The sequence below is a fragment of the Setaria viridis genome, chromosome 4 (genome assembly GCF_005286985.2).
Source record: "Setaria viridis chromosome 4, Setaria_viridis_v4.0, whole genome shotgun sequence".
Lineage (NCBI taxonomy): Eukaryota > Viridiplantae > Streptophyta > Magnoliopsida > Poales > Poaceae > Setaria > Setaria viridis.
Window position 1 is genome coordinate 35,632,868 of NC_048266.2, and position 14,055 is coordinate 35,646,922.

General features: G+C 39.8%; 2 protein-coding genes across 2 annotated transcripts; both read left to right on the forward strand.

The window, feature by feature from the left end:
• Positions 1-2,339: 2,339 nt before the first annotated feature.
• On the forward strand, positions 2,340-4,076 carry LOC117853678 (uncharacterized). Its single transcript, XM_034735975.2, is given in 4 exon segments — positions 2,340-2,348; positions 2,463-2,756; positions 2,759-2,803; positions 3,494-4,076. Coding segments are annotated over 4 exon segments (798 nt in total). The 3' UTR covers positions 3,944-4,076.
• A 3,304-nt stretch (positions 4,077-7,380) lies between these two features.
• On the forward strand, positions 7,381-11,445 carry LOC117852811 (transmembrane 9 superfamily member 7). Its single transcript, XM_034735088.2, has 7 exons — positions 7,381-7,560; positions 8,625-8,789; positions 8,917-9,026; positions 9,301-9,394; positions 9,487-9,599; positions 9,783-9,930; positions 10,011-11,445. Exons 1-7 carry the CDS (start codon positions 7,429-7,431, stop codon positions 11,166-11,168), a joined length of 1,920 nt encoding a protein of 639 aa, XP_034590979.1. The 5' UTR covers positions 7,381-7,428; the 3' UTR covers positions 11,169-11,445.
• Positions 11,446-14,055: the final 2,610 nt, after the last annotated feature.

Sequence of the window (14,055 nt, forward strand, 5' to 3'; positions counted from 1 at the left end):
ATCCATTTTACTCACTGGAAGATCGACGTGCACCCCCAATACTCCTGCCTTGGTGAGTCCTACCTCTCTTCCTCCCCATGTGAGGCAGCAAGTTAGTAGCTGTAGGCAGCGAGTTAGGCAGCGATTTCTTGAATCAAAGTATTGTGGATGATGTGGTTCATAACTCAAGATGGATCCATGGATTGTATGCTCTTTACAGTTAATTCTGATTTTTTTTTGCTCTATTCCTGAATACAGTGTGCAGTTAATCTCAGGTCTTTGCCCTGAATCAGATTGTTCCTGAATAGAGGTCAAGTTTCCATATGAAAACATCTTGGAATAGCTAACATTATTATGGCTTGTCAAATAAATCTGTAGGTCTACTAGAATCAGAATACTAGGATGGGTTAATCCAAAGAGTATATGCTATAAGCTCTACTAGTATGTTATCCTATAAGCTCTGTTGACTGTTTTTCTATACATGCACATACTGAGTAGGTTGCATATATGCTATGGTATGACACTAAATCTGATATGGCAAGTCGTAAAATACTAATTCCTTTGATTTTGCTGTTATGAACTGTTATGCACATACTGAGTGAATTATATATGCACATACTGAGTGAACTGGCAAGTCTGATATATGCATTTACTGAGTGAGTTATATAAACTGTTATGAACTGCAAAAATGAAAAGCAAAGTGACAGGTAAAGTATAGGATACCCTTGCACTGTTTTTATGTTCAAGCTAGTAAGCTTTTTAACATTGCTTATACTGCCCTGTTCAGGTCTCAATTTGTGACATATGGCCTGTTTAGAATTCTTAGTTCACTAGTAGTATATTTATTTCTGTTTTGATCTGGATCAAACTGTTTGTGACATATTTATTTCTGCTTCCTGGTTGATGGCTGCTTCCTGTTACTACTAATTTCCTGGTTGATGGATGCTTCCTGGTTCCTATCTTCTTTTTTTGTGCGCTGGCCAGTAGAGTGCTATGTTATGTTTGGCTGTTTCAATTAATACAAGCATTCCTTTTTGCATATCTGCTTTAGATGCCTGACAACAATATAGACTTGGTTAATACAAGCATGGAACAAATGAGAGAGCGTAAGAAGAAGAGAAAAAGAGTGGCTGTTTTATTTGTTTCTACTGTCATGAGCATGATTGTGCACTGGTATCAGCGTAAGAGACGTAGATATATCGTTGCTCCGGATGAAATGGCTGAGAGAGATGTAGCTAAATGGAAACAAATGCTAAGAAATCTGTACCAAGGATCAAATGTCTATTGCTATGATAGTTTGTGCCTAACTAAGAGATCATTTCATGACCTATGCGCCATCTTACGTGAGATATGTGGTATGTGTGATAACTTGAATGTGTCGGTAGAAGAAAAGGTAGCAATCTTTTTGCTTATAGTGGGTCATGGCAGTAAGATGAGGATGATTCGTAGTTCATAGGGATGGTCACTCGAGCCAATCTGCCATCACTTCAATGAGGTGTTGAGAGGTATTCTATCATTATGCCATGAGTTTATCAAGCTTCCCGATCCATCAGCTGTACAACCTGAGGATTCCAAGTGGAAGTGGTTTGAAGATTGTCTTGGAGCATTAGATGGTACACACATTGACGTTTTTGTGCCTTTGGCTGACCAAGGGAGGTATAGGAATACGAAGCAACATATTACCACCAATGTTTTGGGGGTTTGTGATCGTCACATGAAATTTGTTTACGTCTTAGCGGGATGGGAAGGATCGGCTTCAGATTCTCGTGTGCTACGTGATGCAATGTCTCGGGATGATGCATTTGTTATTCCAAGTGGGAAATACTATCTAGTAGATGCTGGATACACTAATGGATTGGGTTTTCTTGCTCCATATCGGTCCACTCGCTACCACATGAATGAGTGGGCTACTCAAGGGAATAACCCATCCACTGCCAAAGAACTATTCAATTTGCGCCATTCAATAGCTAGAAATGTGATAGAGAGAACATTTGAGCTATTGAAGATGAGGTGGGCTATACTAAGAAGCAACTCATATTTTGACTTACAAAATCAGGTATTCCATAGTTAGTAACCTAGCTTGAAATTCAACTCTGAATAACCCTAGCATGTAACTCATTTCTACTAAATTCTTGCAGATTAGGATCATTAATGCTTGCTACATATTGCACAACTTTGTAAGTGATAGACAGAGAGATATGGATGACTTACTTATACGCCAAGTTGATCAAGTAATATCCGTTGAATCTCATGAAGTTCAAAGTGAAGTGGGTATGATTACCAATGTTCAATCATGAAATGAATGACCAATTTTAGGGATACCAAAGCTAACCAAATGTTTGCTGATTACCAAGCGAGACATGGTCAATGTATGATAAATTCTATCATCAATGCATGCTCAAATTTATGATAAAGAATATTTTTTTTGTAGATTTGGTTCCTAATATTTTTACTGATAACCTTTGTGAACTTTTTTCCTATAGGATATGGAGAAGGGCAAGAAGTCAGGCTCGGGCAGTGGTTACATTTCTTGGAATGATGACATGGACAAGGCTCTTCTTGACATATTTGTGGAGTACTATAACAAGGGTGACATGTGCCAAAATGGGTGGAAGTCTCATGTGTATACAACTGCTATCAAGAATGTCCGAGAAAAGTGTAATATGGATATCACAAAAGACAACATCATGTCGAGGAACAAGACCTTTGACAAGCACTACACTATCATCAATGGTATGCTGGAATCAAGTGGATTTGGTTGGGATTGGAACAAGAACACAAATGATCTGTTGATAGTGATTCTGTATAGGAAGCATATGTGACGGTATGTTTCAAAAATCATTGTTTTACTTGCTTAACTTGGTTTTACTTGCTTAACTTGCTTCCTGCACAGTTTTTTGTAGTTTGACTGCCTGTCTTGTAGTCAGATGCTTTGTCCTTGATGTTAAATAGGCATTGTCTTAGCTGCTGGATAAACGAAATTTGGACATGTATCTGCATTGTGTAATTTGGACCAGGGGTATCAAGTTCTAGTAGATGTCAGTTATAATAGTACAGTTTTTGTGTTGAAAGTCTGTAACATGTGAATAGCATATTATGTTCTGCATACCATCAATCTTTTCGTGTATGTGTGTGTTTGCTTCCATGTTCCAGAAGTAGAAAGATTGATGATATGCAGAACAGGATGCTGAGATTTCGTTTTGCAATTTAGCAGGAAAAATGGATGTTTCCTTTCTTCTGCAATCACATTTTACCGTGTTAAGTTTAGTCAATGACAAGAAAAACACTTGTTCAGTTCCATGAATGCAAACTTCATCATTGCTGCTGAATCTGGTTGCATCTGAATCTAGTTGGTGTCATGCTACATTGCTGCTGCAATGCTGTGTCTAATCAGATATCCTATTTGGTTGTTATTTCTGGAGATCTTTTGTCCGTACCATCTGATGTTTTAACTTAGCTACTAACTTGCTCTACACTTATTTTCTAACCAAGTATAACACTTGTTTTTTTGTAGAAAAACAAAGAAGCTACTGGGTACAGGCACAAGACTGTCTTGTACTGGGACTCAATTAGCTTGGTGTTGGGTAAAGACCGTGCTACAGGTGAAGCGGCAAAGACTGCAGCTGAGAGCTCAAAAGACATGAGTAAGGAAGATCTTAGTAACAAAGAGCCTACATCATCGACAACTTCAGGAAGTTTAAAGAGGCAACGGTCAGGTGACTCTTTTACCTCTGTGATGGCTGAAAAAATGGACAAGTTTGCTGAAGCACTCAAGGAGGAAGCACCTAAAGGCCCAACATCAAACGAAATTCTCAACACACTGAATGAGGTAGAAGGATTGGATGAAGACACTTTGTTGGACCTATTTGATATCCTGACTGGTGATGCACGCAAGTATGAGTTTTTGTTGGCGCTTCCGGTGGGGATGAGGAAAAGGTGGCTCTTAAAGCAACTCAAAAAGTGATGCATGCTTAGATGCTGATTACTATCACTATGCTCATTAGTCATGTCATTTTGAGTGTGTATCATCATAATGTATGACTTTGTTTAGACTTTAGACCAAGTTCTCTGTGTTCCTGACTTGGTTTTCTGTGTTCTCACTAGTCAGGTACCATGAGCTTTTTTTCCATTTTTGCACGTTCCTCATTCTTGTCTCTATGTTATATCTGTGTTTCTGTGTTACTGACTTGGTTCTCTGTGGTATATCTGTGTTCTCCGTGTTCTTGACTTGGTTCTCTGTGTTCATGACTTGATTCAGTGTGTTATATCTATGCATGACTTGTTCTCTGTGTTGTACTGGCTTTGAATACAGAGACAATTCAACAGGATGAGAGAGTTGTGCTAGTATCATGTTGTTCCATTTGAATTTCTAAACTTAAAATGATTCCATATTTAGCTTTCCAGATAGGATATGGAATTTGATTCATGGAAAAGAATTCCATCAACACACAAACAAAAAAAATTGAATTAATCAAATTCTGAGCAATTAATTTCTGGTGGAATCTAATTGCTAGAATATGATTCATAGAATGAGTTTCAATTCTAGGGAAACAAACGGGCCCTAAGGTTAGTTGGGATGGACTCCCACCCTAAGCTATCTCTAATCCAGCACCAAACAAAGGATGCCAGGGGGCATCTGAAAATAAGGTGGTCGACATCCTCCCTTTCCTTGCAGAGCTAAAACTCCTCTGGGCCATCCCAATTCCTCCTTTTCAATTGCATCACTGTTTGTAGCCTGTTGTGCCAAATCATCCATAATAAAATTTGGATTTTAAGGGGCAGTCTCATATTCTACAACTCCACCATTCTCTGGTCTACAGACCCAGGATTAACGATGAATCTGTACAATGATCTTGTGGAGAACTTCCCTTTTCCTTCTAACATCCACACCATCTGGCCATCTCTATCTTGCAGATTTACCTGTTCCAGATCCCCTCTCATACTAATCCACTCATCCCTCGTCTCCACATTTAAACTTCTTCAACATCTGAGACGCCACCCTTTCTGGTGCGCCTCCGTCACTATTATGTGTTGGTCACTACATATTTTGAATAATTGGGGAAATTTGATTTTCAGGGCACAGTCTCCTCTCCACACATCTAGCAAGAATCTGGTTTTCGCCCCATTGTCGATTTTGATAGTTCTACCATACTAGTACCACTCTCCAGCCTTTTGCAGGGCTTGCCAGAATTGTGATTCCTTTGTTTGTGACTTGGAGAAAACCTTCCTATCCTAAGTATTTCTTTTTCAATAGCTGGATGCATAGGCTATCATCTCCACTTTCTATCCGGTATATCCACTTGGCTAGTAGCGTTGTATTCATTGCTCTAGTATCAATGAAGCCCAGCTCCCCAAATTCCTTGGGTTTGCTCGGGGCTTCCCACTTCACCATATGGTACTTTTTCTTGTTCCCCACACCCTGCTAGAAGAATCTCCCCCTGGTCGATATATTGTAGTTCACCATATGGTATCATCTGTATATTGTAGATGTGCGAGACCCCCCTCCACTAGGTCCGGCACCAACCCTTCAATGAGGCATTTCTCTTTTGCACGATTAAGCATTTCTGAGAAGGCATCGCTCACCGGATTAAACAATAACGGTGATAGTGGGTCTCCCTACCGGACCCCTTTATAGCTTCTAAAGCATCCCCCTCTCTCCGTTTAAGTTGATTGCCACTCTACCCCCTGTCACTACCTTCATCATCCACTCCACCCATTTCTTAGGAAAGTTCTTCCCCTTCATCACCCCCATCAAGAAGCTCCAATCTACTTTGTCGTATGCTTTCTCAAAATCCAGTTTGAGGATTATCCCCTCCAACTTCCTAACTTTCAAGTGCTGTAGAACTTCATGTAGGACTACCGCACCATCCAGAATGTGTCTTCCAGGAATGAATGTTGTCTGACTTGCTCCTACCACTTTGCTTGCAACTTTGGTTAGTCTGAGTGTTAGTACTTTAGTAATGATTTTGTATATTACGTTGAGGAGACATACGGGTCTGAATTACTTCATATGTGGCACCCGGAATGAGGGTGATTACACCATAGTTTAGTCTCGATGTATCTAGCTCACCCTTGTGAAGTTTCTCGAGCATTTCCAAAATGTTACCGTTTACTTGCCCCCAAAATTCTTTGAAAAATATAACAGAGAACCCATCAGGGCTGGGCCGTGTTGTTTTTCATATCCTTAACTGCGTTTTCCAGCTCCACCATTGTAAATGGTTTAATTAAGTCAAAGCTTGTCTTCTTCTTGTAGTTTGCTATTCTCTCCCCAGAAGTTTTCTGCCAAGTGAACTATGATGGATCTTTGCTGCCAAAGAGGCTTTTTTAGAAATCTGTCACATATTGTTTCAACTGCTCGGTCTCTGTGAATATATTCCCCACCCCTCTTCTAAGCTTTTGATAGTGCATTTCCTCTTCGTCCTATTTGCTATTCCATGGAAGAAGCCAGTGTTAGCATCCCCCTCCAACAACCATTTCTCTCCTCTCTTTTGCCAAAAAAGTTCTTCCTTCTTGTATATTTCCACTAGATTGTCCTCAAGCTTGTATCTAGCCCTCCACTCTTCTGCAGACAATTTTTTTTTGTTTGACTCCACGTCCCATTTTTTAAGTTCCAGAATGATGTTCTGTTTTGCCTTCCTTTGATCACTACCCACATTTGCCCCCCACCCTTTCAACATCCTCTTCAACAATCCTGAGCATTGGTATTGGTGTCAGTGATCTAAAACATAATCTTTCATCCTGCTAGGCCACTTTGAGATATAGTAATTTAACTAGCATATAGTATAAATATCATTATTTCAAATGCAAAAAGCTATACATTATGAAACTATTCTTTAAGATGAAGCAAGTAGTATATCAATCTTATGTTGTCAACTTGATCTTTTGTGTCTTGATAAGTAAAGCTGGAAATGTTTGACCAATAGCACTAATGTTTCATCATTCATCTAATGGCCTACCCTAGCTTTTATCTGATCGTGAGCATGTGAGGTCTGAGCAAAAATATCATATGTTCACTCAAGAAATTTTTCAAAAGTATCACGATGAATAACATCTTAATTGAAAATCTAGAAAAATTTACTCATCGTAGCTCACTCCTGCTGGCTGGTTAATTCAACAAACTCCTATATTTGATAAGATAATCTAGAAAGTTTATGAATCGCAACACATTACAGGCATGTCGGAAACTGATTTTTACAGGAGTTTCACATGGAAACACTTGCAATTTCACCAAAATCAGAAAAAGTCTAAATGGTGCCAGCTTTGAAATATGCAGGCGTTTACCTAATTTAATCAGTTTTCTTTTACCAGGAATGGAATAACCACTGCCCCCTCCCGGGCCTCGGGCCGCGTGTCCCCTCTCCGTCTTAACTACTCGCACTTGCCCACCGGGCACCGCCTCCCTCGCCCATCCCACTCCTTTCCCCGCCCCACGCCACCGGCCCCGCACCCATGGCGACCCCCGGCCGCCGCCTGCGCCCCCGCCACCTCCTCATCTTCCTCGCCGCCGCCGTGCTCTACGCCGCCTCCTCCCCCGCCGGCGCCTTCTACCTCCCCGGCGTGGCCCCCCGCGACTTCCAGAAGGTGATCGACCGACTCATTCCATGGCTTCTCGCCCGCATGTTTCTCCGCTTCCTCTACCTGTCGGATCCAGCGCTAGGTGTTCCCCTCCGGCTTTCGGTGGCCGCGGATCTGGCAGTGCTGGGAGGAGCCGCCTCAGATCTGGCTTCCGGGACGCGCGGGACGGGCAGTGGGTGTGCACGTGGTTTAGGGTTTAGGGATGCGCAGTGTCATAGCATTGGTGTGCACGCCTGTTCTGGGCGTGGAGGAAAAGTGATGCGGCGCGCCATGCTCGCATCCTATCTTTGATCGCGCACGTTTTGATTTGGGGCCGGAGAGCGTTGGGGAGTTAAGCTCTTCCGTTCCTTGCGTGGCCCCTGATACTGATAACATGTTTTTCGTCATGCGGTGAGGACTGTAGTTTTGCATTTTGCATAGCACGATGTAGTGGTCTTGGGAATAACAGCAATTTCTGGTAAATATAGAGCTTCTGGTGTTTTCATGTTTGAGTTCATCTATTTCTGTGAATTGTGATACTGTATACAATGCTGTGGTTGTATAGGTTACTGCTTGATTTTGTTGTCATTTTGTCTTTGATGAGTTGTGTTTAAGTTGGCCTGTTAGCTAGGTTGGTGTATGGGATGGAATAGATCACTTGCCACTCACAAGTCGTCACCAATTGCAGTTTCCTTCATTCAGTTTCATGACTTGGCATTTGAGTGGCATGTACTTGAGGTTTCATGAAGCATTGCCTTTGTTTAATTTTCAAGGATTTAGCTAAAATCTGTATGATTATTGCTAACTAGCGAGTAGACAATTCATTGCTAGCAAACATGCGTAAATTCATGCCTTCTCGTTTTGTTGATACAACTTTCATTCTAGTCATTGGAGTACTTGTCTGATCCATTGCAAGCTGGTTGATTCCTGATCTCCACTGATTAAATGTTTCAAAAAAAAATATCCACTGATTATGCTGTAGGGATGATTGCCATTTGATCATAGAAGTGGGGACCCATACTGTCTAGAATATAAATAGAATGCCAAATAATTATTCTAATATTAATCCTTTCTGACCATTCACTGTGCAGGATGATGAGCTTCAGGTGAAAGTCAACAAGCTGTCATCCATAAAGACACAGCTCCCATATGACTACTATTTCCTGGACTACTGCAAACCTCAAGCGATTAAGAACAGTGCCGAGAACTTGGGTGAAGTCCTTCGTGGGGACCGCATTGAAAATTCTGTCTATAATGTAAGGACATGAAACCTTTTGTTTTGTACTAGTTCAAGTAAAAAGAAGGGGGATTACTTGATAAAAATACAAAATACTGTGCGAAGCTGTCTGATCAACAGACATCTCATTTTTTTAATTCATACAGTTCAAGATGAGGAGGGATGAGAGTTGCAAGGTTGTTTGTCGAAGGAAGCTTTCTCAAGAAGCTGCGAAGAATTTCAAAGAAAAAATCGATGATGAATACCGAGTGAACATGTACGGTTTTATGTTAAAGCTGATACTTTTTTTAATTGTCCGTAGAACAACGCGACCATCTAGTAAGTAGAATATAGAGTTTTTCTGCTTCAAATTTGTGCACATGAGATTTATCACTCTATTGTCTTGCTGTCATTTGCTCGTTCGACTGCCATGTCCATGAGATATTGACTGGAAGTTTCTGGAGTGTCCTTGAATTATCTCAGTATGTGTTTCTTATGTTCAGTACTGTGCCTAACTGAATTTGTTTTGTTTAAAAACTTGTGCATGTTAGGATTCTAGATAATCTCCCAGTTGTGGTACCTAGACAGACACGGGAAGGAAGCCAAACACCAAGCTTTGAGCATGGTTATCGAGTTGGTTATAAGGTGAGCATAACAAATTTATGCCTCATAAGTTAAACATGAATTGTTAAAATTTTTATTGGAGAACTTATTTGGTTTGAATGAAATATTACCAGCTCAAGGATGACAAGTATTATATCAACAACCACTTGAGTTTTAAAGTTTTGTACCATGAAGACCAAACTTCTCCAGACGCTCGCATTGTTGGCTTCCATGTGATTCCTAGCAGGTATGTCATATTTCATGATCTACAACTTGCATAGATGTTTGGCACTTACATTTTCTCCACATCTGTTTCCACTATTTTGTTCTCTTTTTGCTTACAGTTGGCTTCCCACTTTCATCTCCACATCTGCTTATGAACGATGAAGTCATCTATATTTGATTACTTCTTTATTCTCGTTTGCTACAGCATCAAGCATGAATACGGTACCTGGGATGACAATAATCCCACAGCGCAAACTTGCAATGCTAACATTAAGATTACACCTGGTAGTCACACTCCTCAAGAGGTGGCTCCTGATGCATATGTAGTATTCTCTTATGATGTTACCTTTGAGGTATAGCTCATTTCTCAAAGATTCTCTCACTGAGATTCTTGTTCCCCCAATTTTGATTAATTTTGAATTACCTACTGCAGGCAAGTGAGATCATATGGGCATCTCGCTGGGATGTCTACCTTCTTTCTAGCGATAGCCAAATCCATTGGTTCTCAATTGTTAACTCATTGATGATTGTCCTATTCCTTTCTGGTATGGTGGCCATGATCATGATGAGAACTCTTTACAAGGACATAGCAAACTATAATCAGCTTGACAATCAGGATGAGGCCCAGGAAGAAACTGGATGGAAGTTAGTGCATGGTGATGTATTCCGGCCTCCTGTCCACTCAGGCCTCCTTTGTGTTTACGTTGGTACTGGCGTGCAGTTCTTTGGGATGACACTAGTAACCATGATGTTTGCGCTACTTGGATTCTTATCACCAGCAAACCGCGGAGGACTCATGACTGCTATGGTCCTTTTGTGGGTGTTCATGGGTGTACTGGCAGGATACACCTCGTCTCGCCTGTACAAGATGTTCAAAGGCACTGAGTGGAAGAAGATCACCCTCAAAACTGCCTTCATGTTTCCTGGAATTATCTTTGCGCTCTTCTTCTTTTTGAATGCCCTCATCTGGGGTGAGAAATCATCTGGCGCAGTTCCTTTTGGAACAATGTTTGCTTTGTTCCTCCTATGGTTTGGCATCTCTGTGCCGCTGGTCTTTGTTGGAAGTTTCTTGGGATTCAAGCAGCCAGCCATTGAGGACCCAGTGAAGACAAACAAGATTCCCAGGCAAATTCCCGAGCAAGCATGGTACCTGCAGCCAGCTTTTGCTATACTTGCTGGTGGCATATTGCCATTTGGGGCTGTCTTTATTGAGCTCTTCTTCATCCTGACATCCATCTGGCTGAACCAGTTCTACTACATCTTTGGCTTCCTCTTCATAGTCTTCATCATCCTCATTGTGACCTGTGCTGAGATCACGATTGTGCTATGCTACTTCCAGCTATGCAGTGAGGATTACCACTGGTGGTGGAGGGCATACCTGACTGCAGGCTCATCAGCACTCTATCTGTTTGCTTATGCTATCTTCTACTTCTTCAACAAGTTGGAGATCACGAAGCTTGTCTCAGGCATCCTGTACTTTGGTTACATGCTGATCATCTCTTATGCCTTCTTTGTGCTGACTGGTACCATTGGCTTCTATGCCTGCTTCTGGTTCGTGAGGAAGATATATGCTTCTGTGAAGATTGACTGATTGAACTACTGTCTAGAGAAACTTAGAGCACCTTGTTTCCAAGGTTTTATTTCAAGGTCGCGCATGGTGCTGCTCGATTGACATATAGAGGAAACTGGGATTTGAGATGGGATTCCATGGTTTTGGTAGAGTATGTGTAGTCCATTAGGAGTAAGAACTGCTGGAAGTTAAAGTGAGATCTTGATACGTGATGATCAGCATGGATTTTGTACCTTTAAAGATATTGAGTGCTGTCTTGTAATATGCCTTATCATGATTTTCTTTGCATGTTCCACCACACCACGTGTGCTGATATTGTGCTCCAGAATCCAGATTATAGCTGAACAGGTGGTCAAGCTTTCTCACCGGCTTGTGAGTTTGAAATCTCGATGCTGTTAATTTCTCACTAGTATGTTTGCTGTTTTGGACTTTGGTCATGCGGCCCTGCTAAAACATTGGTGGTTTTAGATTTTGCTTCCTGTTATGTGGAAGGTGTCTTTGCATGGGCCAGTTAGTAGTCTGTACTTAGTAGACATTTCTTGTAGGATTTGATTTTGGAGTTAAAATACGATTATGCACTGATTGCTGTTTTCACAAGATTCTCGACTCGAGTACTTACCCTGTTCATCATGCAGGTTCTTTGGTTAATGATGTTTTCCCCCCTTGTGATTATAAATATGGTTAGTATTATTGGATACATACTCCCTCCGTTCCAAATTATAATTTGTTTTGGTTTTATAATTCATAAATATTATTATGCATCTATAGAGTATGTCTGATGTATAATAATATCTACGAACATAGAAAAACTAAAATGACCTACAATTTGGAACGGAAAGAGTAGCATGTAAATGAATTTTTTTATTTTTTACCTTTTTCACTATAATTTTAAAAATAATACAAATATTTCCAATATAATTTTAAAAATAATCCCTTTGACAAATATTTCCATTCGGTGACCCTTTTGGTTGTGTCAATCCGCGTGGTGTGAGATGATCAATTTGTCGCGCCACATGCCTTGGCACGACAAGGCCACCACACTGGCAGGAGCCGATGATATGGAACACTTCTGTCACACCAATGCATGTGGGGTGACAACGTGATTTTGTCGCGCCATCATGCCTGGCGTGACAAAAGGTGCTCAATTCAATTTACCCACTTTGAACCATTTAAATAAAATAGTATTTGAATTTCAAATATTATGAAACTTTGTATGCGCATTGTACAATGTGTAAATACATTTTAGTAGCATGCATAAGGTCAAGAGTTACATATTTTAAAATCTATAGTTTCAAACTAGGCTATATATTATCCCTATATGCCCACTTTTGAGTCATCTTAATAAAAATAGTATTTGAATTTCAAATGTCATGTCACAAAACTTAGCATGCATATTGTATAAGGTGTAAAGATACCATTTTATTAACACCCTCAAGGCTAAGTGCTACATATTTTGAAATCTATAATTTCAAAGTAGACTATGTATTATCCCTTTACGCTTATTACGAATATACTTTGCAAGTGTTAGAAAAATAATTTAACTTTGCATATTTTCTTTCCATAAATTTAATTACTTAATGGGATCCAAATATTTCCAAACTCTGATGAGGCTACATATATCACAATATACATGTTCCATTTTAACTGCATTCAAACCATCACCTATTATACAAATTGATCCTATTCAATTGTAATCGATACTGGATAGATCGGACCATATGAAGCTTGTGTCATATAATGCTTTTTTGCACATCTTTCTTATACTGATCTATCGGACCATACGAAGCTTATGTCATATAATGCTTTTTTGCACATCTTTCTTATATTGATCTACTATCTCGGTCCAGACCATATTCCCATACCTTAATTAATAAAGTTAATTTGGGAATCTCAGTTCATATATTGTAGCTATTGAAATGAGAGTAAAAGAACAAGACAAAATTGAAGAATGTATCTCGATTGTTTTAGTGAATAATGTGATTACATATTTATACGTAGGGAAAGGGTGTGGCCAAAGGGGTGATGTCCTTACAGAAAGTTATCTCATGAATAGACATGTTCATGGACACGTGTCTATGGACTAACATGTGTAGATGGTGTATCGCGTGATAAGAAACTTATCGACGTATGGCCCTTGATGTGGGGGAGCATCACATGCCTTGTAAACTAATTATAGTATTATGTTATGATTTTTAATCAAAGATGTCATGTCATATGAAGACAGAATAGTATAATCTATAATGTACAGTATTATTGTGTTGTTTCTTAGTAATCATAAATAAATGATGTCGAAAGCTAAGAGTGAGGGTAATGATTCACTACTTACCTACTGCTCTTTAGGTGGTAATTTTAGGCCCATTTGGTATGGTTTCAGTTTCACTGAGAAATGTTTCATATTCAGTTTCTCTATAGAAGTGTTTTTCATATTCAGTTTCTCTATAGAAGTGTTTCTCTAGTGAATCAGAATCATTTTGTGAAATGATTTGGCTGGTTGGAAAGATTCTTGTTCTACCTCGTTTTCTTAGAAAATTCATAGAAATAAATATGCTTCAAAAAATATCAAAAATGGTTTGTGTGCGAGGAGGATCTCAAATAAGATCCATTTTGACTATAGTTTCACTTATAAAGAATAAATAGTAAAAGATGACCGCTACAAGACTAGAGAGATGGTTGGAAACGGTGAATCAGAATCATGCGAAACTGGTCTGTGGCCGTTTCACGCTCCTAGGCAAAAAAGAGAAACGTTTCAAGTAAGTCGTGGGTGAAATGTTTCACCTTTTCACCATTTAGCATATATTTTAGTGATTCTCCGTAGAAATAGAAACGTTTCTGCTAGCCAAATACACGCTTTGCATCTTTCATGACACATAAGCTTTCAAGGAATAGCTTCCTAATACATTGTAAAGAA

Bases quoted from the DNA above. Each gene is read 5' to 3' on its own strand.
- LOC117852811 (XM_034735088.2), top strand. From the start codon at position 7,429: ATGGCGACCCCCGGCCGCCGCCTGCGCCCCCGCCACCTCCTCATCTTC. The intron at 7,561-8,624 runs GTGATCGACCGA...TTCACTGTGCAG, and splicing joins CCCCCCGCGACTTCCAGAAG to GATGATGAGCTTCAGGTGAA. The intron at 9,931-10,010 runs GTATAGCTCATT...TACCTACTGCAG, and splicing joins CTTATGATGTTACCTTTGAG to GCAAGTGAGATCATATGGGC.